Source organism: Pelobates fuscus, chromosome 1 (assembly GCF_036172605.1).
Source record: "Pelobates fuscus isolate aPelFus1 chromosome 1, aPelFus1.pri, whole genome shotgun sequence".
Lineage (NCBI taxonomy): Eukaryota > Metazoa > Chordata > Amphibia > Anura > Pelobatidae > Pelobates > Pelobates fuscus.
In genome coordinates, this window is record NC_086317.1 from 240923331 (window position 1) to 240949465 (window position 26135).

Below are 26135 nucleotides of genomic sequence, written 5' to 3' on the forward strand. Positions count from 1 at the left end.
CTTTTAAATACACTCACCAAATTTAAATGCAGAGCTAAATAATAATGCCAAGTAGGTATTGCATGGAAAACACACCAATAGGGAAAAAAACACAATGTTAAAGTATTGGAGCAACCCTTTAAAATACACATCTAGACGCTGACAGGCATTGGAACCGCTTCTGCTGTGAGAACCAATTAAATGTCGGTTCTCACTGCAAGCTTCCAATACACTGCTGCACATCCACATAAAGCTCCCAATGCTCCTGTATGACTGTTTGATGCGTCGGCATGACAAACTTCTCCAGGGGCTGGTTCTTAGCTCTGTTTAAAAAAACAAACTGTAATAATACCCCTTTTCCCCAAAAATTTGTATTGATATTTATGAGGCCCTGAAGCTAAATCAAGAGGAACGCACTATAGAGTTAGGAATAAAGGGATAATCCTGGGTGAAGTTAACACCTATTCGTATATAGTACTTTTATTGTACTTTTAAATAAAATTCTATATTTGGTCCCAAATGTTTCTTTTGCTGCTTTTACATTTTTTTTTTTTTTTTTAAAGGAATCTAGACATCCCGTGACTGACCGATAACATGGGCAGAAAGCTAAGTTTACTGAGCCAAGTTCAGTAATTAAATTACCTATAACTGAAAATTCCCGAATAGGGCAGTGTTATAAAACACTAGGTAGCAAATCAATACAACCAAAGCAGCTTCCATCTACAAGGACACCAATATCATTTTTAGTTATTTTTTTATGAAGTGATTATCTTCAGTAGAATGTTGATATATCTAGCTGTAATATATTGGGATCTTAGACTGGTGTCTGAGAGAGGTTCAACTAGCTGTACATTTTTGTAAACCGACTCCTGGAGCTAATGTTCAGTGTATTTATTTTTTATTTATTTATTTTTTTTAAACCCCTGCGCCCATCAACTGGGAAAACTCTGTCATGTTTTGTTCTTCTTCACAAGTGACTTGTAATTTTATTTCTTTATCTATGAGCCATTACCATCAGGGTTATTCACCAAAATGGTAATTCAAGGTAAATTTTAATATTTAAGGGCACAGTAGCTGAATGGAAAGCATTGCTGACTTAGACATATTTTCCAGTTTGGCCATTTTAACTTAAATGTTAAATTTACTTTGAATTCACCTTGATTTCTCAGTTCAGTAAATAACCCTGTTAAGTGTCTTAATCGAAAGAAGATACTTTTTAATCTGTCAGCATCTGTGGACACGCAATACAATTATTTTATGCCAGTGATTAATGTGCATCCTCAGTATAATCTACATTTTGTTTTATATAGTACCTTCCTGCTCTGGGTTACGCCAAGCGAATTCACCTAATGAATCCAATGGTCCCTGGACTCACAGGTGGCAAGATGAGCTCCTCGGAGGAGGTAAGACATAGGAGGGAAGTTAAAGCTTATGTGAAAAGATGATCATATTTAAATGTCACACCACCTCCTCAGCAACAGCTTTTCTTAAAATACACGTAAAAAAAATGCACTTGTGGATATTTGCATATCTGGATACTCAAACATTCTTATTTGTGGCCGTCTGATATTAAAGGTAGTTAACTCTGGCTGAGCAGCATGGGTAAAATCTGATGCTTTAGTTGCCGTTTTACCATTGACGTGCAAGTTATAAGAGCAATGGCTTAACTCATTATTTCTGTCCATCATGTGTTTGACCTGAAATAATATATTTGAGCTTTATTGTATTTTCAAGCACTGTATGTTCTGTATATTAATCTATAGGACATGCTGTCTTCCAAAATTTTTAGGAATCAAAGATTGACCTCTTGGACTCACCTGCAGATGTGAAGAAGAAACTGAAGAAGGCTTTCTGTGAGCCTGGAAATATTGAGAATAATGGTGTTCTAAGTTTTACAAGACATGTTCTTTTTCCTCTAAAGTCAGGTGGGTGTAAGTATAGAGCGAATAAGAGCATGATTTGACTCATGGAGATGTATAATGTCCATTTGTTCATTATGTTTTGCAGAGTTTGTGGTCCTCCGAGATGAGAAATATGGGGGCAATAAAACATACACTGACTTTGAGACACTAGAAAAGGACTTCGCTGAAGAGGTAAAATGTAATTATAAAAAAGGGAAATAAGGATTAGAGAAATGTTAAATGTGGTCTTTCGATGAAGAAGACACATTGATATTAAATCTTCTCTTTCTGTAGCTGGTTCATCCTGGGGACCTGAAGGCCTCTGTGGAGAAAGCTCTGAATAAATTACTGGACCCAATCAGGGAGAAGTTTGCCACACCAGAAATGAGGAAACTGAGCAATGGGGCATATCCAGATCCTAGCAAACAGAGTGAGTGGGGAAGTCTGCCTTGTATGTGGAATGGATAGCTGTAGTTGTCTTAAGTGATTCTAGCTTTAAGCTGGTAGTTGAATGTACAACTTAATTCTACTTTCCTGAAATAGAATTATTTGTAGTATGAACAGTACTTACAATTTCCATTAACACCATGGTGAGTGTGCCATGGACCCTACAAGTTACTTATATATATATATATATCTATTTAATTAGCGTTGGACTTGAAATGTTGAACCCGGATATTGAAGCATATGTTTGTTACATAGATTGTGTGCATTAGATATTAACTCTGTTCGTTATTTGTAATGCTGTATTTCATTCCCATTTACCTGCTTTTTTGATTGATTTTTTTTTTTCTCTCCTCTAAATTTCCTGTTTAGAGTCTGCCTCTAAAGGTCCTGTTAAGATTAGTGCCCCAGAGGAACTTGACCCTTCTTTACTGGACTTAAGAGTTGGGAAGGTGTTGACAGTAAGCAGAGTAAGTGTTGTATCAAAGTGGCACACAGGGATTCATTCAAAATGTTAGACTACAATAGCCAAGCTGTTGGAAAACGTTTTGACCTTGATATATCTGTTTGGCATCATTCAGTTTAATAAACCCTAGTCTTAATTGCACATTGTTGGGGTTATTCCTAAAAGTGATAGTTACTGGCAATTCAAAGTGCATTTCAAATGTAAAAACAAACTAAACACATAATTGACTTGAAGTTAGCTATTTTGGTCTAAATTTTTAAACCATGGTAATTCTCACTTAAATTAATAAATTTGTTTATAAACGAGCTTGAAATGTTCCACCTTAGGAATGTACAGAGACTGGTTTAAAGCAAACCACATGTACAGATTTTTAGAAATGCCTCTTACTAAACACCTAACGTGTTTTCTGTTTGGCAGCACCCAGATGCAGACTCACTGTATGTGCAGTCAGTGGATGTTGGTGAGGAGAATCCACGTTCTGTGGTCAGTGGTCTGGTGAAATATGTGTCTGCAGATGAGCTACTAGGACGATCTGTTGTTTTGCTCTGTAACCTTAAGCCTCAAAAGATGCGCGGGGTTGAATCACAAGGAATGCTGATGTGCGCATCAACGTAAGTCAAGCATGTATTTGTTTTATTTTGGTTTTGTTTGCGTGTGTGTCTACTACATTGTTAAACACAGATCTGCACACCAGTCAAGACTTGCTTTTCCCACAGAAATCTCAAATTTGCAGTAATGTTACTACTGCAAAGGATTCTGGGTGGGCATATGCAAACTAATTCAACAAAGAATCAACATTGTGCCTCATTGTTCAATTTTAAACATGGATTCCTTGAAATTTGTTTGCTGTATACAACAGCTTTGAAACACAACTCAGGAAGAGATGCAAAGCCAGTAGACTTAACTTTCTTGGTTTGTTCTTTGCAAGCAATGCCAAGCCTCATTAGCAAGCCAGTAACCAACCTCATGCTGATGAGTTGCATTAACAACTAAACAACTGTCCATGAGTGGTTCACTGGCTTTTCTCCTCTTCCTGAGTTGTTTCAAAGCAGTTGATTAAAGCAAAGACAAACTCCTAGGAATTAATGTTTAAAATGTAATTATGAGGCAAAAATGTGATTCTTTGTTGAACTAATTTGCATATGCCCACCCAGAATCACTTGCAGTAGAGTATATGTGTGTGTGTGTACACACACACACAACAACATTTTGACCTCTTTAGGATGTCAGGTATTCCATTCTCCACAAAGTGGGTTTTAATGATAAGAGGACTGCATGCAAGTTGCTAACATTTTGGTGGGAGTATGGTTACACCCCTGCTCACAACAAGGATACCCTGCTATCAATTGATACTTAGGGCTCCATATTTAGTGGCCCCAGACTGACAGATGATATATGTGAAGCTCTCAAAGAGAATGCTGCCTTCATGCATTCGTTTAAATCCCTGCAGCTGAGTAATAGCATTTAAGCACAGTGATTCTGAGCCTGCCCTGATTTTGAAGGAGACCCCAGCGTCTGAAAATAACCTGACAGGGTCTCCCTGCATGTGCCCTTGCCGATTGTGCTGTGCTTTGTAGGTGCCTACCACCGATCACAAAGTGATCAGCAGGAAGCACATGCTGCAAATAACTATACTACTACACCAGCCAGTAGATGGCGATCACAGACCACTCTACTGATTAACAGGGAAATCTCTCTTCTAATTTGTTAGGTAGGCTTAGAATAAAATCTAGTGCTTTTTTAGGGTAGGGATAGTTTAGCAGTAAGGTTAAGGTCTACAGTTAGTGTAAGCATAGGGTTAGAGATACGGTTGGTGTAGGGTTGAAGAGAGTTGGTATAGAGTTAGCAGTAAAGGAACACTAAAGTGCTGGGATGCCTATTTAGGTTTCATGCCTCCCTCTGTAAGGAGCTCAAAGGTAGCTTACTCGCCTTTTCTCTATCGCTGCACTGGTCTTGCAGTTGCTGACTACATTTCCGTGGCTGAGATAATCAATATTGATGACTTCAACCATTCCAATGGGAGGCTACTGTGCATGCATGGCAAAACTGAGCCAAATTAGCATCTTATAGAGATGCAATGAATCAGTGCAGGTCTATGGATAGCGTTCAGTGTCTCCATGCAGTACCTGGTGTGAGCGAAAATTTGGAATAGTGGTTGAAGGAAGATATATCCGGCCTGCTTTGCTTAACAGCGGCCTGATATTTTTCAGTTAAAGAGATGTTAAAGTTTGCAATATACATTGCTAATGTTGTGCAAAACACGGTATGGGTCCCTGGGGCGGAGCATTTGGAGAGCAGGGTGGGCCACTGCTCAAACAGCACTAGTTGCTCTGTAACAGACCAGAACTTGGATTTTACTTAAGCGTTCCAGAGTTGTGAACTAATTGACACTCACCTGTAGCTGGTCAATTAGAAGGTAGGACTTTAAAAGAAGAGATCAGCCCACTGCAGAGTGAGGGAGAAAAAGCCAGCTAGGAGAGAAAGATTGTGTTTATTGCAAATCTATTTTGGTTTTTTAAAATTGGTAAGTGGGAAAGCCACCCAATTACAGATAGTTAACTGGACTCTGTATACTCTAGAAGGCTGTGGTTACATTAAGATCTGTGACAAATCTTACCTGTAAAAGAGGTGGTTTGTTACAGTGGACATACACAATGCAGCACTGAAATAGGAAGCACCTCTAGTGGCCATCTGAGTGATGGCACATAGAGGTGTTACTAGGCAGCAAAGTAAACACTGTCTTTTCTCTGCAGGGACATGTTAGAGCCAGATGCTCTACATTTCGTTGTAGTGGTTCTCGGGACGATAATGTCCAGAAATATTACCTGTGCCACGCGCTACAGCAGAAAGGCAGCGGCAGATTGGAGAGGTCAATGCGTGGCTAAAAGTCTTGGTGCAGGAAAGAGGGTTTGGGTTTTTTTTGAATGTGTTAAATGACACCTTTATGTTACAACTGGTACAAGCACCAACTAGAAAGGATGCTTGTCTGGATTTCGTCATAACAAACAATGTTGATCTTTTAACCAATGTTCAAGTAGGGGAGCATTTGGTGATTGTGATATAGTGATCAAAATATGGTAAATTTTGAAATAAACTCAAAAAAGCAAAAGCAAGTGGGGTATACTAAAATAATTTTTAAAAAGCCAATTTCAATAAGATTAGGGCAGCTCTACAACATATCGACTGGCATAAACTCCTTAGTGATAAAAACACTGAGGATAAATGGAAAATATTGAAACAAATATTAGAAAGGTACATTTCTCAGTATGTACCATTGGGTAATAAATATTAAAGAAACAAATTAAAACCAATGTGGCTTAGTAGAGAAGTAAAACAAGAGATTAAAAATAAGAAAAGGGCATTTAAAGCATTTAAATCAGAGGCATCCTATTTCAGATATAAGGAAGCTAATAACGCTTGCAAAAAGGCAAAGCGGCTAAACTAGAAAATGAGAAATTGATGGCTAAAGAATGCAAAACCAACCCCAACATTTTTTAAGAACATCAATTCTAAAAAAACAAAAAATGAAACAGTTGGGTTTATTAGCTAATGAAGACCAGGAAAAAGCAGAAATTTTAAACAACTATTTTTCTTCAGTATATATTATTGAGGATCCTATGGCAAGAGATATGCAAATGATTGCTGCAGATAACTTGTGATTGGATAACTCGAGACAAGGTGCTACAGCTATTAAAGAAATTTTATGTAAATAAAGCTCCGGGGCCTGACGGTATTCACCCACGAGTACTTAAGGAGCTAAGTGGGGAAATAAGTGAACCTCTGTATTTAATTTTTCAAGATTATTTTGTTTCAGGTGTTGTACCGGAGGATTGGAGGAAGGCAGATGTTGTTCCTATATTTAAAAAGTGTTCAAAATCCTTGCCTGGAAATTATAGACCTGTGAGCTTAACTTCTGTGACTGGGAAATTATTTGAAGGGCTATTAAGGGATAATATTCAGGAATTTATTGGGAAGAACTGTGTTATTAGCAATAATCAGCATGGTTTTATGAAACATAGGTCATGTCAAACTAACCTAATTGCATTCTACGAAGAAGTAAGTAGAAGTATAGATCAGGGTGTTGCAGTGGATGTGATCTACTTGGATTTTGCCAAGGCATTTGATACGGTTCCTCACAATAGGTTAGTCTTCCAACTAAAAGAAATTGGTCTAGATGAATATTCTTATTCTTGGGTAGAACATTGGCTTAAGGAGTACAACGAGTTGTAATTAATGGTAAATTTTCAGGCTGGACAAAAATGGTAAGTGATGTCCCTCAGGGTTCTGTTTTGGGACCACTTCTATTTAACGTATTTATAAATGATCTTGAAATAGGCATTGAAAGCCATGTATCAGTGTTTGCAGATGACACAAAACTTTGTAAAGTAATAAAATGTGAGCAGGATATTGCCTTGCTGCAGAGGGATTTGGATAGATTGGGGGACTGGGCACTAAAATGGAATATTGCACTTCGGGCTTAAGAATACACAAGCAACTTACACACTAAATGGTAGTGAATTAGGGATAACTACACACGATAAGGATTTGGGAATTGTTATAGACAACAAATTAGGCAGCAATATGCAATGTCAGTCTACAGTTGCTAAAGCCAGTAAGGTTTTGTCATGTATAAATAGGGGGCATAAATGCTCGGGATGAAAATAGAATTTTGCCTCTTAATAAATCGCTGGTGAGACAACACCTTTAATATGCTGTGCAATTTTGGGCGCCTGTGCTAAAGAAATATCATGGCACTAGAAAAAGTCCAGAGACAAGCTACAACTTTGATAAAAGGAATGGAGCATTTTAGTTATGAAGAAAGGTTAAAAAAATTAAAGCTGTTTAGTTTGGAAAAACGGCACCTGAGAGGGGGATATGATAACTTTATACAAATATATTTGGGGCCAGTACAAACCGTTATCTGGAAATCTATTCATAAACAGGGCTATACATAGGACACGAGGTCACACATTTAGGCTGGAAGAAAGGAGATTTAATCTAAGGCAAAGAAAAGGTTTTTATACAGTAAACGCAATAAGGATATGGAATTCTCTGCCTGAAGAGGTGGTTTTGTCAGAGTCACTACAGATGTTTAAACTGCAATTGGATAAATACTTACAAAAACATAACATACAGGGATATAATTTCTAATTAGTGGGGTAACAGCTGCTTGATCCAAGGAGACATCCGACTGCTATTTTGGGGTCAAGAAGGAATTTTTTTCCTAGTTTGTGGCAAAATTGGAAGCGCTTCAGACTAGGTTTTTTGCCTTCTTTTGGATCAACAGCAAAAACATATGTGAGGAAGGCTGAACTTGATGGACGCAAGTCTCTTTTCAGCTATGTAACTACCAACAGTAGTTTAAAAAAAAATGTTATTTATACTTTAATGAAAACAAACATTTTTGCTTTTTTTTTTAAACTTGCCAGCGCGGATACTCCGTTGATGCTGGTTATGTCTCCTCCTAACGCAACTTCAGGGCAATGATGAGACCTAATGCACAAGTGCAGCTAGGGACGTGCATTCAAGCTTCCCCATAGGAAAATGTAGGCAATGCTTCCCTGAGAGCAACATAGAAGATATTAGGAGTGAGGACATCCAACATTGGGTAGCGGAGGGACCCAGAAGCACCACTAGAGGTGGAGTTAACCCTGCAGTATATTCATTGCAGTTTAAAATTACAGGGTTAAGCTGACAGGGACATTGCACCTACACCCCTTCAATGAAATTAAGTTGTCTGGGTGCCTATAGTGTCCCTTTTAATTCTGTTAGGTATTCATTTTGGATATCAAAGCAAAGCACTTTTGGTCCTACAAAAAAAACCTTTTTATTTTTTTGAGGACCGAAAGTGCTTTGCTATCTGCATCATCTATGGGTGCATAGTGCAAATCCCTCCCCCCACACTTTCATTTTGCAAAACTTTGTTATAAATTTAACCTTGTTACACCCCCCACCCACCCGTGGCTGTCTAACAACCAGTCTTGTTACATCTTTGTTGTTTAGCTAAACTCAAGAGGCAGCAATTGCCAATTGCTGCAGACATGAGAACTGCATTTTTTTGTTCGTTCTTTTTAGATACACACTCAATGAAAAATGCATAATCAAATGCATGGATATTTTCATTGGTGTGTAATTAACCGTACAGTTTTTATTTTGTATTTGGGCAGTAAAGTGTCCCTTTAAGAGGTTAACAAAATCTGGTTTCATATTCTACTAACTTGCTTGGGGCAACTGCACAATTATATAAAAAAATATTTGCCAGGAATGCATGCATGTGTTTGTTTGTTTTTGTGTTGGGAATAAGATGCCATGCTTTTTGTGTGTGTAATTTATTAGAATTAATACTGAATACTGTCAAAGCTAAACATGAATATTTAACTTTGCAGTTTTTTTTGTTTTCTTAAAACATTGCCTTGTTTAACTTAATATTTTCATGTCATGATATTTTACCTTCTACAGATAATGGATATTTCCCTGTTCATATTTTATTTCCTTTACAGGGAAGGTGAAAATAAGCAGGTGGAACCACTGGACCCTCCTCCAGAGTCTGGCCCAGGGGAGAGAGTATTTGTTGAGGGACATGAGCAAGGGCAACCTGAGCCAGAACTTAAACCTAAAAAGAAAGTCTTTGAAAAGCTGCAGGTAAATGTCTAAAACCCTATGTTACCTGGTTCTGCATATTATTATCATAGCTCTTGGGATCCATACTTTCCCATGCACTCATGCATGATGAATGTCTCAAACTTATAGGTCGACTTTAGGATTTCTAACGATTTGTGTGCTCAATGGAAAGAGAAAAATATCCGGACCAAACTGGGGCCAGTGACCTGCAAGACGCTGAAAGGAGGGAGCATCAGCTGAGACTTAAAGCACTGCATGGAGGACCTACCTTAACACTGGATGATACCAACCAGATGGATGATTCACAGTTTATTTATAGAGGATGCATGCAACCAACAGGATGGACATAGATGACAGCCTGTCCAGAATCCTTAATGCTGGGAACAATCTCCAGTTACAGCATAACAAAATAAAGATTTACCTTGTTTATCATACAACATGCTTGTTTGTGCCACGTGGTATATACACATAGGGCCTTGCTCCCACACACCAAGACAAATGAGTGAGACACAAACTAGTTTGGTAACAGCATTTATAAAAGGATTGTTTGGTTCATATATATATATATATCTCAGATCAAAGCATAAGATAAATATACATCTTCTACTAGAAGCATAACCACAATTTGGTCACTACTCTGGGGGCTGCATACTGTAAAAGCTCTGTTTATGTAAATAAATACCTATATGTGGATATATATTTAACTTTGTGCATACAGAGGCAATTACAGATGCAGCTGAGGTTTCCTATATCCCCTTTGTACCCAAAAAAGAAAATACCACAACCCTGCGGCTATCCTGGGTCCATAAAGGCCAAATACAATTATTATTCATAGATTGTCTGGTGTATCTTTTTACATGTCAAGGCTCAAACTCCTGGGTACAATATTGTAGCGGCTTCACACAGACCTCCACGTTTCAGTGTGTGTAAATGTATATATGTTAAACGTGTATATAAAGTGACTGATCTAAATATATTGCAAAATAATAGGGAAACCTTGGTGTGACAGCTTATGACCCAATAATCAAGCCTAAAATAGGTGGTGTTGGTATAAAAGCGACTTTAAAAAAAAAAAAAAAAATTCAATAGGTTTAGTTAGAGAGGAATTTGTTTTACTCTTAGGCACAGTGATTTGTAATACTGAGTCAGGGTAAATTATCTGAGCTTAACCCTTATTTCCCTGCTCACTGTATGGTCCGAACAAGTTGTGACAAACAGGAAAAACTGCATATGTTACGATTTAGTACTAAACTGTTCTCAGCTGAGTTAAAGCTTGCGCACGTAAACGGAGAGTATCCACAAAACACAGCACAATAAACGTACTGCATACATGCACTCACAAGGTGAAATAAGGTATATCACCATATACTGTCCACAAACAAAATAGCATTAGACTAGGCCTGCATTTTCTTACGTAATACGTGAAAGACACAGTTGTTGTACATCGTGTTGTCCACTTCATAGTAAACTATACCTTTTGAGAAATTAGTTTCTAATTAGGAATTGTGCTTTCACAAGCTCTAAAGTAGACATTCAGAACCAAATTCAATCCTTAAAAAAGGGAGTGCAATTAAATATAATAAATCCAGGACTTAAATTAAGGCAACAGTCATGCTCAAAATCTTTCATAACTGTATAGTTTTTGTAGTGTCATTATGATAACATTCCTATATGCCTGTTATGCTAGATTGTCATTAAAACCAGTGGAAAGTATCTGCTATGAAATATGGCCAAGGCTCACACAAGATAAATCATGGAAAATGCATGCCTTCCACTACAAGGATGCTTGAGAGAGGAAAAGTCTGTTGCTATTGGTTATGCACTCTTAATCATTATCATTCCTCATTCATATATATTTTTAGCTGAATAGTTTAGGAATGTTTGCAATTGTCATTCGATATTGCTTAATTATTCAAGCAATTAATAGGCACCAGCTAGCTTAAATATTTAATATAACACCTTGGTAAATCTGCCAGATTAAGGCACTTTAAAAATAAAACAAAAAGGCATTGAAATGCCTTATTAAACTATGAAATGAGGAATCACACCTGATTATAATCTGATACAGTGTGAATGTTCTCGATTGTCATATACCAGTGTTTACCAACACTGTCACCTCCTATGTTTCTGCTGTATTCCCCATGATATGCAGCCTGCTTTGAGGCTAGTCATTGTCCAATAGAAACAAATGACCTTTCATAAAGTGATATTTTATGTCTGCCTATCCATGACAGTAAGGCATATTGTTAAGCTACACAAGTTGTGTAGAATGGTCGGTATACTTTGAGAGGACGTCTGCTTCCTCTCTGTCTGTTTAAAATCAAATGGGATAGAATTCTGTGCTTGCATCCTCAAATATCAACGATTTATCTCTGATAAAGTCTGATTAACTTCCAAGACAATAGGTTTACATTTTAGAGAGCCGCAGGGTTCAAAAGAAGGGAAAATAAAAAAAGCTGCAGCATTATATAGGGAAGTGCTCTGATTTCTACAATTCTTCTGTGCAGATTTCTAATCTTTAACACCAGCATTTCTAGATTTCCAAGGCTTAAGGATCAGTGAGATGACTTCATTTTGCATCAACTAGAGAAGGCAGTGCTGCTACCTGATACTCAAGCCAAAGATTGAAAAAAATAAGAACTATACTAAAATTTTAAAAATAAAATGAAATTTAGATCAAAGTCCTGCATGAGTTTGTGGCTAAAACTGTAGGATGCTGTAGTTTTCCCATCAGATGTTGATCCATACTACTGACTATGTAACTGCAGCATTTTTGTTTAACACCAGAGGGAGCTCCATGTTCTTGTTAACATGGAATAGCAGTCCAACAACAGATTGCAAAATAAAATTAAAGTAAAATCCATCGCCAGTTGATGCATAAATACCAAGGCTATCCACGGTTAAGGCAAATCTTGTGACCAGTAGTACAGGGGTCTTCTGCAGAGCATCATAGAGGTGTCCCTGAGATCGCATGTCCCTGAACATTCCCCATGACCGGCTCAGGCTGAAAGAAAACAAGAAGCTGCATTATATACTGACAGTAGGACAATGTGGGAGTGGTAGCATACAATGCAGGACAGGATGTAGGTGCGGTGTCAGATGGGTGTAAAGAAAGCACAGTCTAAGTTGTCAATGTCAGCTCAGGGTCAAACATGGCTGGTTTATAAGTGCGGGAAAAAAATAGGAATGAGATTGAGATCATCTCATGGTATTGGCAAAGTCACCTGCGTATTGAGAACACATGCCATGCAGAATGAGTCAGCCATGCATAATGTCAAAAAACGTACGGGTGCAGTGGCAAACATATTTTAAAGTAAACTTGCACACACTAAATTAAGCACGAATTGGAGACAAAACTACATGTGTGCACAATATTAGCACCTACATTAGATAGACACACACACACAAAATCATGGGAAATGCATGCCATACACAACAAGGATGTTTAAAAAACAGAGGGGGGGGGGGGGATCTGTTGCTGTTAGTTAAGCTCCATAAACTTATGAACTCTTGATCATTAACATTCCTCACTCATATATATTCTTAGCTGGATGTTTTAGGAATATGTTAAATGGAAAATTCCATTGTCATTCTATATTGCTTCATTATTCAAGCAATTAATAGGCACCACTAATATTATATTATATATAGTTAGTAATATCTCAGATAAATAAGCCCACTCTGTCTCTGCAGAGTTGTAATTCGCGTTACAGCCTCCATAAATAAAAAGCTGAAAACACAACTGCAACTTGCAAACTGCTGCTCTTCTGTTGTACTGAGATTTATGGGATAGAGTCAGCACTTTGAAACGAGCCATTGAAAGCTGCTGGAACATGGAATTGGATGATCAGCTCAGAGGTAAAGAAAAGCCTGTGTGAGAATGCAGCAAACATAAAATCCTAATAATTTTCTCTTATTTCTTTATACTGGTAGTTAATGCATATTATAATACAATATCTAAATAATGCACTAAAAATAATCAGTTACAGGCTGGAGTTCCCCTTTAAGAACAAGAAGTTTCAAGGCAAAAGGTATGCCGAAGAATTCATAAAGACAGGTTGGAAACTTTGTTTATACAACAATGGATGAGTCTAAGGAAATGGTATGATAACTTTTTACATGTATTGTCTAAATCAACACGACCTGCTCTCTGGGGAGTTCTCTCTGTAACCTAGTCGATGAATAAGGCCATGCCTGCAGGCTAGAAGGAAGAAGATTTCTCATTTAGTAGCTGAAACTGGTCTACCTGCAATGAGTATAAGGTTAAATTCTCTACCTATAGAGGATGTGCAATTAATAGATTAGTAAACCGAAAAATAAATTCTATATAAAATAATACATGTGTACTGGGGAAACATCTCTTTACAATCTAATGGTTTCTTGTTTGTGGAAGTAAAGTACAATAAAAGAGCCAACAGGATTCATTTCTGGCTCTAGCCAGTGCACAGAAAACTTGACAAGAAAGAAGTTACTTTGCAAAATGAAAATCCTCCCTAGCAATGCATGCCATCTTCCGCTAATCCTATTGCATGTGACCGGCTCTAAATGCCAGAAGAACCATTTGATGACTGACATAAAAAGCATTATTGTAGCAAAAGCTACCCAACAGTTTGTGTATGAGCCAAGTAACCTCAAGCCTCAAAGCCTAGAGAAGCATCCCCCTTTTACAAAATATGAAGGACAATGAGTTACCCAAAACCCTGCTCCCATTACCCCCACCCCACCATACTAACACAGCTAAGTCGAATGGGCTTATTGATCCAAAACCTAAATACCATAACCAGAAAATGCCAAATCTAGTGAGTCCTAAATCCCTTAGCCATTCGCTTACCAGCCTAATCTATATGCTGCATGGTGATTATAGTTTTGAGAGAAATTATGCTATTTGACAATTGGGCCATTTTGCATTTTTATTTTTGGAATGCAGTTTGTCATGGAACCATTAGACGTTCCTGAGAAAACACTTTTCAAAATATTGTTTCTGGCCCCAATAACATGAATCTCTACTGGTTAAAAGATAAAGTCATGGGGGGCGGAGTCTGACAGCCGATCAGAGCAGACGCAGGGTGGATGGCAGACCCAGTGTAACCCAACCCCTAAAAATAACACCCAGGCGACCAAGAACGGCAATGGGGGAGGAAAACAAAAAAACTAAAACCAGACCGACCCACACAGGGGGCCAGCATACGAGATCTCTTCCACCAGGCGCAGAGATGGCCGCCGACCTCGAAGATTTTTCTGACTCCTCGGGGGATTTCTATCCGGAGGACGCCACTATCAGATTACCTCCAGAGAGACCCCAACAACCGACACCAAGCCCAGCGGCAGCAGAACCGGTCACGGCAACGCTACTGAAGACTCCTAGGAGACCTGCAGAAAACTCTCCAGGCAGACGTCGCACAGCTACGCACAGACCTCGCGGGCCTGGTGAGCCGCATCGACGCGGCCGAAGCTACCTCCACGCGGCAAACAAGATATTGCACAGCTCAAGCAGGAAATCCAGGCTCTTAAACAAAAGCAGGCCAAAACCGACCAGCGCTTTGCGGCAATGGAGGATGCCAGGCAACGCAATAATTTAAAGATACGCGTAATCCCTGAGGATATCCCAGCAGAAGAAATCCCACACCTCTTGAGACGGCTCACGGGAGCTTTGCCAACACCTAAACAAGCCAGGAATATTGGCTTTGAGGCAGCCTTCCGGATCCCGAAACCCCGGAGAGCCCCTGCGGCAGCCCCCCCGAGATCTAGTGGTGAGATATAAAAGCCCGACAGACAAGATGGCGGTTCTGGCAGCCCTGAAGGGATCCACCACCTACACCTTTGAAGATATGACACTTGCCTTCTACGCTGACCTGTCAGGGGAGACGCTAAAATGGCGCAGGTCCCTACAACCCCTCACCTCATTGCTGCGGGGCAAACAAATTACTTACCGCTGGTGCACACCGAGCACACTACGAATCCAACATGACAACCAGACATACTCCAATTCGGACATTCAGGAAGCAACCGCCTTGCTGCCCCTGCTGGGCTTGCCCACGGAGGGGCTGTCATCCACTGCTGCACCTAAACAAACAGCGGAAGCACCGAGATGGGACCCGACGAATATAGTTCCCTTCATCCCACGGGGAAACGGGAAAGCCGCACTCGCAGCAACTACCACCTGAGGGCCAATCAAAACTACCCTACTGCAGGACAATAAACTACAGGCGACAACCTGGTTCCTTGTTATTACTCTCCTCACCCAAAGGTGAAACGCAACCCAAGGACTGGCCTCTAGGGCCCCTGTAAAAGGAATACTGCGAACTGAACAGTTGAAGATGCCCCAATTACTTGTCTCATAAACGTCTGGTATTTATTATTGCCTTACACACGCAATGTTAGACATCAGGGGGTTCAAATCTCAGGGCACACCTAATACCACACACCAGCAAATAAAATACCACACAGCCCAACTACATTAGTTACACTTGCAACCACAGGGCAGCCCGACAGAGACTGGGCCATCAAAAGCCTGTCCACTTATTCTTGTTCACACCCATTCCTCCCCCGGGTCACAGGGGTTACCAAACCTACATGGCAGGCACAAACCACCCGACTCTCTCCCGCAAGCACCCCACATACAAGGACTGAAGGACGACCACACACATCAGGTACCGGGAATGCCATGTTTCCAGGAGTCAACGAGCCAAGACATACACCAGCAAATACGAGACACACACACGACGCAACTAAATCATAGCTCACTACACAACCTATGTCTTACCATCACTTTTTTAATGCCTTCAGAAATAACACTACTTAAACAAACATAAAATTGTGCAGTCGAAACAAAGCCATATTCTTGACCAAAGTTGAATGTTGTTATTGCGCTTGAAACAGCTTTTGTGGCAGTTTAGGCATGTTTGTTACTATTTGCACATGAAAAATAAAGAATTAAAAAAAAAAAAAAAAAGATAAACAGTCATAAAAGAGTAGGGAAGTATGGTATTTAAAGGGACACTATAGTAACTAAAACAACTTTAGCTTAATGAAGCAGTTTTGGTGTATAGATCATGTCTCTGCAGTCTCACTGCTCAATCCTCTGCCATTTAGGAGTTAAATCACTGTTTATGAACCCTAGTCACACCTCCCTGCATGTGACTTGCACAGCCTTCCTAAACACTTCCTATAAAAAGAGAGTTATGTTTAATTTAGATTTTCTTGTCCCCTGCTATGTTAATAGCTTGCTAAACCCTGCAAGAGCCTCCTGTATGTGATTAAAATTCAATTTACAGAGAATTGTTTACAACTGATTGAAAGTGAAAACTTTTTTTTTTCATGCAGATTGTGTCAATCAGTGTCAGGGAAGGTGTGACAAGAGCTGCATAAACAGAAACAAAAGGGATTTGACTCCAAAATGGCAGTGAATTGAGCAGTATAACCTGAGAAGCATGATCTATACACTAAAACTGCTTCATTAAACTAAAAGTTGTTTAGGTGACTATAGTGTTCCCCTTTAATAATTCTGAATCAGCAATATGAACATAATCGCTATGGTCAAAATTTGAAGAACATTCTTTTTTCATCTGTTAGAGCGTACATATAAATCAACGATGGAGTCCGGAATGATACATTGTAGTGCATCGTACTTTTTTGTGCTAGAAAAACAGAAATTACGTATTTACAGTAGATGTGCAGTGACCCAGCCATGTGCCCATTAATTGATGTATTGCAGGAAGACCTGTATGTTGAACTGAAATCCATTTACAACCATGCTGCCCAATAAGTAAATCCCCACGTGTTAGATGTACAACAGCATGTGCGGTTTATTTAGCTCCCACAAGCTAACAGAAGTGGCAGATGCAATCTACTAGATTGCGCCTGCCTCCCCCTCGGAAACCTCCTTAGCTCCATCTCAGATCAGACTAGCCTTGTGAGTGTCAGGACATGAATGCGCGCACCGAGGAAAGATTCAGAGGCTTCTCATTGCGAAACCTCTGATAAGCAATTTCACAGTAAAAAAAAAGTATACCCATAGATAATGCACAATTAAATAATGGTGTAGGAATGCAAGCTGTGTACAGAAACAAGAGAGAGAATTCAGGGTTAGTTCAGGAACAACCTAGTGAAGATGAGGTGTCATTACTTGTACAGTACAGACTGTATGGGTCTAGTAGATTGTGCTCTAGAGAGAAAGCATTAAGTCTTTCAGGTTGCATTCAGGATTGCAGTAAAACATTGTAAAGTGTATGCATACATTAATGTTACCTTTCTCTGCAGGGCTTTGATGCTGCTGCTCATGGCCTGCCACTGTCACAGCTACATTAGTCCCATTTACTGGTGGCGTTGTCCCTGGGCCACAGGGTATAGATATACTGCCACTTTTCCCTGCTGTTGGTGATTGAGGGCTGGTGGGAGTCCGTGGCATACCGATCGATGGTTTCCTGGCTACAGGTGGGGGGATCTTGCTAGGCTTCCTCTGAATTGGGGGTTTCCCTTCTGGGCTGCGAGGTCCCCCATGTGACTTAAGTTCAGTCACCAAGTCCTTTTTTAGGGAAGCCTCAGCCTCCTGGGATGCGGGAGGCTCAAACACAAACTTCCTTGATGCTCGCGCAAACACAAAGCTAGCAGCAGAAGCTGGTGATCTGTGTGCAGAAGGAGAATGCCCAGGGTCTGGGTGTTTTATTGGAATCTGGGAAGAACTCCCAGGAACTTCCCCTGAGGGAGAGTCAAGCCCTGGGGGGGACCTAAGGGATAAAGACTTGCGTATTGGTTTCTGGGGAGCTGAGAATCCAGTTGTCTGTTGAGGGCTGTGTACTTGTGGTCCTCTAACTTGTACAGAACGTAGTCGAACCATCTGAAGTAGAGAGGGAGTGACAATGGGCAAATTTGCATCTTCTTTTTGTGCAGGAGCTACAATTTGGTTAGGGGTTGCCACCTTCTTAAAACTTCCCCCTGGGGCACTGACTGGTCTCAAGACACTTGGCTTGGACCACGGACTGATATTGTCTGGCACTGGTGGATTGGCAGATTCAGTAGATGCAACAGGATGTGGAGCAGTAGTCACAGAGTCAGATGCTGATACAGTGCTTACAGTTAATGCTGTCAAAGTAGTTTGTTTTATAGTGGTTTCAGATTGGTCCACAGCAGAAGGGAGTGGCACATCAGGCTTAAGTGGTCCGGTGGGTATAGTGGTTGACGTAGGGCTTGATACAAAATGTGGCTTATATGTTAAGAGTCCTAAGGCTTCATTTAAAGGCTCTTTATCAGGAGGGGCCAGCAAAGACTCTGTGGATGGAGGCACAGGTTCTGTGGGCTCTGTGGTTAAAGGCAGTACTGGAGCAGATGGGCTATCTGTGGCAAGAGAAAGCACAGGTGTAGAATTAGGTTTCAGAACTTCATGTTTTTCATTCTTTTCACCCACTACTACGTGGCCAGCATTGGCAGATATGTGGTCTGCATGATGCTCTGGTTTCAAAGATGGCAGAATGGGCAAGAATATGTCATCTTCAGGTGGAGGAAAGTCAGCCATGGATAAATCCTGTTCATCTGGAGCTTCAGGGGGAGGTGGAGGCCACAAAGGATCCCTTTGTGTATCTTCTTCCAATGTAGCAGGTGGGATGTCCACATCAGACTCAGATTTCCGTGTTGGTGGTGGTGTTGGATGATGAGATGGAGGTGGAGATGGGGGCGGAGTGGCACCAGGCGTTCCTGTAACCCCCGATGTCTTGCTGGGTGGGGGGCAAAGTGGAGCAGGAACCTTTGGGTGTGGAGGGATTACATATTGTGTTTCTTGGTCTCCCATTGTAGAGCCAGCTCTTGGGGGGCTTTCAAAAACAAAAGTATTTTCAGTAGATGACGGAGAGGTCATTGACACAACTACTTGTGATTTAACAATACTAGATCTCTCTGGCTTGGGAGGTGTTTTTCTACGAGTTCCAGGAGACTCTGGATACTCTATCAGAGTTTTTGCAGGCAGTGTGGGTGTTCCACTTTGACTAGAGTAACCACTAGAGGGAGACAATGTTCTATCTGAACGGCTTGGTGAGCTTAGTTTGCCTCCATCCGTATCTACCATCACCCCTTCTGTTCGCAATACCCATGGATCACGTGACTGGTTGGGCTTACTGACTGGCTTTCTCTCAGGCCTGGGTGGAAGCCCCATTTCCCGCTGCTGTTGCAGGGAATAGGTTCGCTTAGGAGGTGGTGGGGCTTTCTTACTTTTCCGCAATGACACACTACGGATGGAAGAACGACCACTGCACAGGCTGGCAGCATCAGACCCATCTTGCGTGCCTGTGCTGGGTGCTGGAGATGCCCTACCTGTACTCAAACCGGATTCATGCCTCTCACCCGCTTCCTGAAGGATATCTCCATGTGAGGAAATAGTGGAGGAGTCTGAAACAATAGTCTCGGTGGACTGGGAGCGGCTCCAATTTTCACTGGAGAAAGACTGACCCCTTCCTCTGTGCAGAGATCCACGAACAGATGCTGGGCTGGCTGTTGTCAGGCTGCATCTGCTCAGAGTTCGGACACTAGAACTAGTCAAGGCAACCACATCAACCATTGGAGGTAAAACTGCATTTGGAATGATCTTGGACATATAGGTTGCCTGGGGTGATATGCACATGACAGGGCCAACATGGTCACTTTGGGGGGAATGTGTAGTCATCCCTGGAACAGCCAGAGATTTTGGACGAATGAGCAAAGGGGAAATCTTTGGTCCAGACTTCCATCCAATGCAGCTGTCATCTTGATACACTCTGTCAATATGTCGCTGAAGAGTGGCTTCAGTGTGTTCCAATGTTGTGAGAGAGACACGAGCTCCATCATGTAATGTTACACTAGGTTTACCATCCACTGTGGGAATCACCACAAATCCCTCCTCTGCCCCCAGTTTACCATTTATCACTGGGGATGGTGATCTATTTTTGGTCACATGGTGATCTCTGGCAAAAAAGTCATGGATTCCACGATGTGAGCCAGAAGAACGGGACTGAACACCTGATTGTAAACATAAAAATAAAATTATAAATGTTATTTGGCACAACAATAATGTTTACAGTTCCTGTAACAAAAATATAAAGAAAAATAAAGTGTCAACCTTACATTCTGCCAATAAGAGCAAATTAGTTGCTCAACTGGTTACATAAATATGCAATGCTGGCAAACTAAAACGAGCAGCGAATTTCAATCTCTTGCAGAATTTAGCGTGAAAAGAGGTAGAGATTGTTCAGGATATTACAGAATAAGCACTAGATTCAGAATTTCTCCAGGTATGCTAAACCTCAGTCATTATGTTGTATTAAGAGGACATATTAAAAACATAGGTCACTTCAAATGTGACTATTATTGTTGATTATTTTTTTTTTTTACATTTTAATATATACATTTAATTTAAGTACATAACTATGCTGATAAATTACAAACATAAAACTATAGGAGACGGTTATTAGACAGACCTTTAAATCATGCGGTATTTGTGATAACAAATAATGCATCATGTGGAAGATCATTGATATCATTTAGATCATATCTTTCAAAACAATATTTAACAAGCAATATTTATCTCTTTAACTGGAGCTATATTAGTTACCAAACATGATAACATAGTAACATAAACTTAATTAATTTAAAAAGGTCTTTGCTATGGTCCCCTTCTAGAAGGGCAAAACTGTATAAAGTCTGGGGTAAACCAGGTGAAATCATCATACAAACCATGAAATATTGGCATTCCATTATTATCATACACAGAACAAATGAATGGCAGCCATTACAAAGGATGTTTGAATGTTTTGCAAAATGAAGGTGCTTTGCCTTTACAAAGAGGAATATTTTCTGCCATCTGCTTTGAAAGTTAAGATATACATAAAGCTTTTATGGGATGCACGATGTTAAGACAGATGGTAGATATATATTTCACATCTAAATCTATGTTCCAATGACATTTGATCATTTTAGTCCAGTAATTCAAATTTGCAATGCTTCAAGAGAGATGAAAACAATAATGCAATTGTGGTACCTCATCCAAATGAAAATGCTGAAGCTCATCTTAATGTCCTATGTAACCTCTTACTTATGGATCTGCTTGCCTACACTGCATTGTCAAGATGTTAGGTTTACAGAAGTGCATCCATCCTACATAATCTGTTGTTTGATGGGCGAGAAAGGGAGTAGAAAACTCATGCAAATTATTTACCCAGTTCTGCTGCAATGTGATGTGGGACCCCAACTACAGTAGCTCTCTTCTCCTTGCGTCTCCTCCCTGACCTTCCAGAAGGCGAATCATGAGGCCTAAATGTAGAGCCTGTTGGGGAGGATAAAAAATATGCTTTTATTCTGTAACGGATAGCGAACCCCTACTCATATCCACTGCTTAGTGATCTCTGCTACACTAATTTTATTTGTAGCCAATTAACACCACAAGAAGTCTGCATTTCTCCCATGTATGTCCCATCATACAGATTTGGAAGAACTTCAAGCTAATCCTTTCCCCTTCTCTCTAACTATTTTAAGACTAGCTACCTCCCTTCCTAAAACTCAAACAATGACTGGTAAGCCCACAGTGAATATGTTTTACCCCCAATAATTTACAGTGAACGTACTTTACAAATTTTTTTTGATCAGCATTACGTTTGTAGCTCCCTATCCCAAGCAACTGTACGCTTAGCTGACATTCTTACTTCATTTTCAAGTCACTAAGTCACACCCACACTCAAAGTATATGCATCAAGAACTATTCTGGGACAAAGTTCTAAACGTGGAACCAATCAGAAGGACATTTATATTGGTTTTCAAGGAGATAAAACCCCATTTTAGTCAATCTCGTGTTTGCTCTCAAATTGCTCATTAAAATTTACACTATTCACTCTTGCCCTTGCAGAGTAAAACTGAGTTGCATATCTTAACTACCCCAAGGCTGCTAACTGTATTCCCTCACAGTGAATTCCTGAGCCCCAACAGTCTGCAACATGTCTCACCTTTGCGTTGGATCATCTCTGATCGAACAGACATAGCATCATCTGTATTTTCTGTGCTGCAGGAATGTGAACGGGCACGGAAGCCGTTATCAACATTGTCATGTGTGTGCTGTAAGTTGAAAGTAAAGAACAATTAAAAGATTGCAAGAAAGAAGTGAGCTGACATTACAGTGAAATAAGGAGATATATATAAATATTTATGATTTTTTTTTAAAGAAGAAAACCTGGGTGTATAACAACTCTCCCATAGAATCCATTCGCTGTACAGAAACACAAGTAACATTTAATTTCAAATTGTCAATTTTATATTCAAATAGTCAGCAACTACCAATACAGATTATTATGTTAAATTTACAATGTGACAAAACACTATTGTGTGACATGTGGGGATATTTATGGGATAATAATAGTAAGCAGTCGAGAATTGCCCACTATTTCAATTCTCAGATCCCAAAGATCGTTATCGTGTAAGTGAAATGTATTCCATATAAATAAAATCACAATTTGTTATAAAAATAGATACAATTTATTGTGACAAATTAAATAATAATAATAATAATATGTAACATGCGTGATAATAACCAATGAATTTGAAAGTGGAACTTACACACAGACACAGAGCTTGCAGCTTAAGGCCATAAAACTTTAGCTGACAGTTAGAATAACCCTTTCAATGCTGGCTAGACCTCCTAGGTAATTAAGACCTATTCTCATGTAATTTTAAATAAAATAACATTTATACCAGCTCATTAGTCATTTCCTGGAACCATCCAATAAGAGTAATCTACCATGTTCTATAAGCAGAATTTTAACTTGCCTAAATAGATATTTTATCTTATTTTAGAGCAAATCAATACACCTGGATAAATATCACGATATGCTAACATGTGATAGGTCACATTAATACATAATTATTCTTTTCCCATCTGCAGATTGGGATATTATAACTATATATTCTTTAGTAACTAAGATTTCTAAATATCGAAATCTGATCGTGATTTATACAGTCATATATCATGCTATTAGAAAAATTTTAATTAATTTAGATTAATTAAATGAAACCAGTATAATTACCAGTTGAGTAGATATTTTCATCAGATTAGTAGGTAGTCTCAGGAACTGAATGGATGTGTTATGGTGTGTAAAAAATTCTGAGTGCCCTGGAGTGGATATCTGTCATGGATTTCTCTGCATTGCCCCCGACTGCTCACCTCTTTGCTTCTTTGCTTCCTTTGCATACCTCTCTCTTCCCTTTGTCTTAACTTTTTAAAGGGAAAATTCACTAGGTGATAGACCAATAGAAAACTGGAGGTGTGGTTACCTTCCAGATAGCAATTTAAGTATTTGGTCTATAGAGGGCAGTCTCGTCCCACTAAACATACCTATCCAGGAAAGAGTTAACTTTTCCTGGTGGCTATTTTGACGTCATTTACCATATCTTTATGGTTATTTATAATTTAAGTTTTCTGTCAGTTCAAAGAGTTTCTTTGGGCTTTCTTCAGACTATGTGTCTGGCAATTCTGCTATAATTTCTAATATGACAGTTCGTAAACCAAGTATGACCTCTAAATTACAATGGGATCTTATACAATATCGAAAGTAAAATTAAATTATTTAATCTTCTCTGTCACAAATGTCTGGGTTTAGAATTGATTATATTCCATTAGCATTTAGACAGTCTGTCCATCCCCCATTCTCATTTCTTACCAATTTGGTTGTATATACTAAGCATTCCTTAGCTTCTGGCAAAGTGGTTAGTTTTACAGAAGGGATAGAAATCTTGTGTCTTTTGTTAGTTTGAAAATAACAAAATGGAGTCTGATCTGTTCAGAGTGACTCTGACAATATACATTTTAATTTCTATCATAGCACAAAAGGTCTGCCGATATAAACACCCTGTAGACAGCTTTTCCAACACAATGACCAGTGAGGTCATAATTTACTACAGTAAATTAACGGTATAGTCATAACATTAAGAAAGAAAGGAGAGAATTCAGACATTCCCTATTGTAAGGACTAAAAGGTTAATCAAAATTCTCACATCATCCTGAATAAGCTCGTGGGAAACGGAGTATTAAAGCGAGCGAAGTTGCACATCATCGTTTACATAAAAGTTTTTTTTCCCCATTGCACTGCTTTAAAGAATGTGGTTTAGAAATTAAATAATCATACACAAGGTGGCATATTTCCATGGTATGGATTAGGTTGGTACTCACTCTGGAGATAATAAGGACATTAAAGACAATAATGGGCACAGCAAACACAGGTTGAACCTTCATGACAGCCATAGGATTAAAAACTATTGATCACATGGAGAGAGTCTTCAACCAGTGCTATTTGGGGATCACACCTGTTCTGTCAACCCCTTGAGGTGGTTTAAAGCTCATAGATGCCAAGATAAATATAGATACACACCATTTTATCCTGTGCATTGTTGCCCTGCTTCATTGTTTCCCTGACACTCCCCGCATACTAAGTCTAAGTCCGCTATATTGATTTCACATAAAAGCCCCAAAACATTGAAATAAAATGTCATTATCCCTTTAAAAATCACAGCAAACTTTAATTCTGTAAACGATTTGGAATGTCTGAGGTGGAAGAGTGGCTGCCAAAATATCACATAAAAATGTGTTAAAAATAGCTTTAAAAAAAATGAAAGTAATGGGACTTCCCCCATTTATTCAGGGACTAGAAGAAGCGCAGACAAATCTGTATAATCGACAAAATCAATGATTGCTCGCCGTCTATCACACTGACCTGGGGATTTTTGTTCTCATCCTGGGAGGCAGTAGAGTGGCCATGTTGTTTCTCTAGAAGAAATAAAAATGAATGGTTAGTCTGTGATAAAGAAATAGTTTGTCAACGATAAGCATATGGAACACAGAGTAACAAAACTTGGAGAGGCTCTCCCTTACCCCTTCTCTGTAAAGATTTTAGCCCTTCCTGAGCCTGGTTATGGATTTCCTCCAGGACAGGTGTGCGTCCGGTGGGAAAGAAGAGATTATCCTGGTGCTCATCTTCTGGAGTTGGTATTGGCGGAGGGTCGCCATCGGCTTTCGAAATACCTGTAAACAAAATAATGACACATACTATTTGTGGCATCTGGTCATGAGCGAAGGATGTCATATCATTTTGCAAATATACAGCGCTAGGAATGGATTGGGGTACTAAAACTTGAACAGTTTGCAGTGCTACTCAACTTTGGGCCTAACGACTTCAAAGCAAGGTCACTGCCAGTGAAGGGAAGGAGAGGGGTATGTGACTCAGGAACAATGTGAGAAACATTATGCTGGATAAAGCCATCTTAAATCTTAATAAATAGGAGCAAGTTTATTGTTTACATATTGCAATGACTCATTTACTGCCTGGAGGACACAAGGCTTCAATGTCACGGGTTTGAATGTACAACATCAGCACAATGTGATTTCAGGATCCCAAAACATCAATGGGCACAGACAAAAACCACGGCCCATGTCCCTGAAATAAGCACACAGATAGGGTGAACCAAGTCCCTGAACATAGTTACAATATACAGCTTCCTTGCATATGTTCACTTTGGAGACACAGTGTACTGTATAAGAATGTCAGCATTGATTAAAAAAAAAAAATACCTATAAGAGTTATTTAAAGTGGATACTATTTGACCCAAACCCAAATTATTAAAATGTATTTAACACAAGTATATATATACTAAATGTATTTGGCTAACCAGTTACTTAAATAAGATGAAAATTCTTCCGTGGAACTGTGAACATTCGCTGCAAT

At 39.4% G+C, this 26135-nt stretch overlaps 2 protein-coding genes across 3 annotated transcripts in view; one reads left to right on the forward strand and one right to left on the reverse strand.

Moving 5' to 3' along the window:
* Positions 1–10104, forward strand: part of YARS1 (tyrosyl-tRNA synthetase 1) — a 27942-nt gene extending 17838 nt beyond the window's left edge. The window contains exons 7-14 of the mRNA XM_063455907.1: positions 1290–1382; positions 1769–1904; positions 1987–2072; positions 2175–2310; positions 2697–2794; positions 3208–3401; positions 9291–9432; positions 9541–10104. Of these exons, the coding sequence (XP_063311977.1) occupies positions 1290–1382; positions 1769–1904; positions 1987–2072; positions 2175–2310; positions 2697–2794; positions 3208–3401; positions 9291–9432; positions 9541–9651 (996 nt within the window). The 3' untranslated portion in view covers positions 9652–10104. The remainder of the gene's footprint in view (positions 1–1289; positions 1383–1768; positions 1905–1986; positions 2073–2174; positions 2311–2696; positions 2795–3207; positions 3402–9290; positions 9433–9540) is intronic.
* NHSL3 (NHS like 3) overlaps positions 9929–26135 on the reverse strand; it is a 21149-nt gene continuing 4942 nt past the window's right edge. The window contains exons 2-7 of one of the 2 annotated variants that reach the window (XM_063455881.1): positions 25286–25435; positions 25128–25180; positions 22371–22479; positions 21590–21697; positions 17659–20394; positions 9929–12415 (exon numbers count right to left, since the gene is read on the reverse strand). In XM_063455881.1, the coding sequence (XP_063311951.1) occupies positions 12411–12415; positions 17659–20394; positions 21590–21697; positions 22371–22479; positions 25128–25180; positions 25286–25435 (3161 nt within the window). In that variant the 3' untranslated portion in view covers positions 9929–12410. Of the gene's footprint in view, positions 12416–17647; positions 20395–21589; positions 21698–22370; positions 22480–25127; positions 25181–25285; positions 25436–26135 lie in introns of both variants that reach the window. The other variant, XM_063455872.1, reaches the window with a different exon arrangement.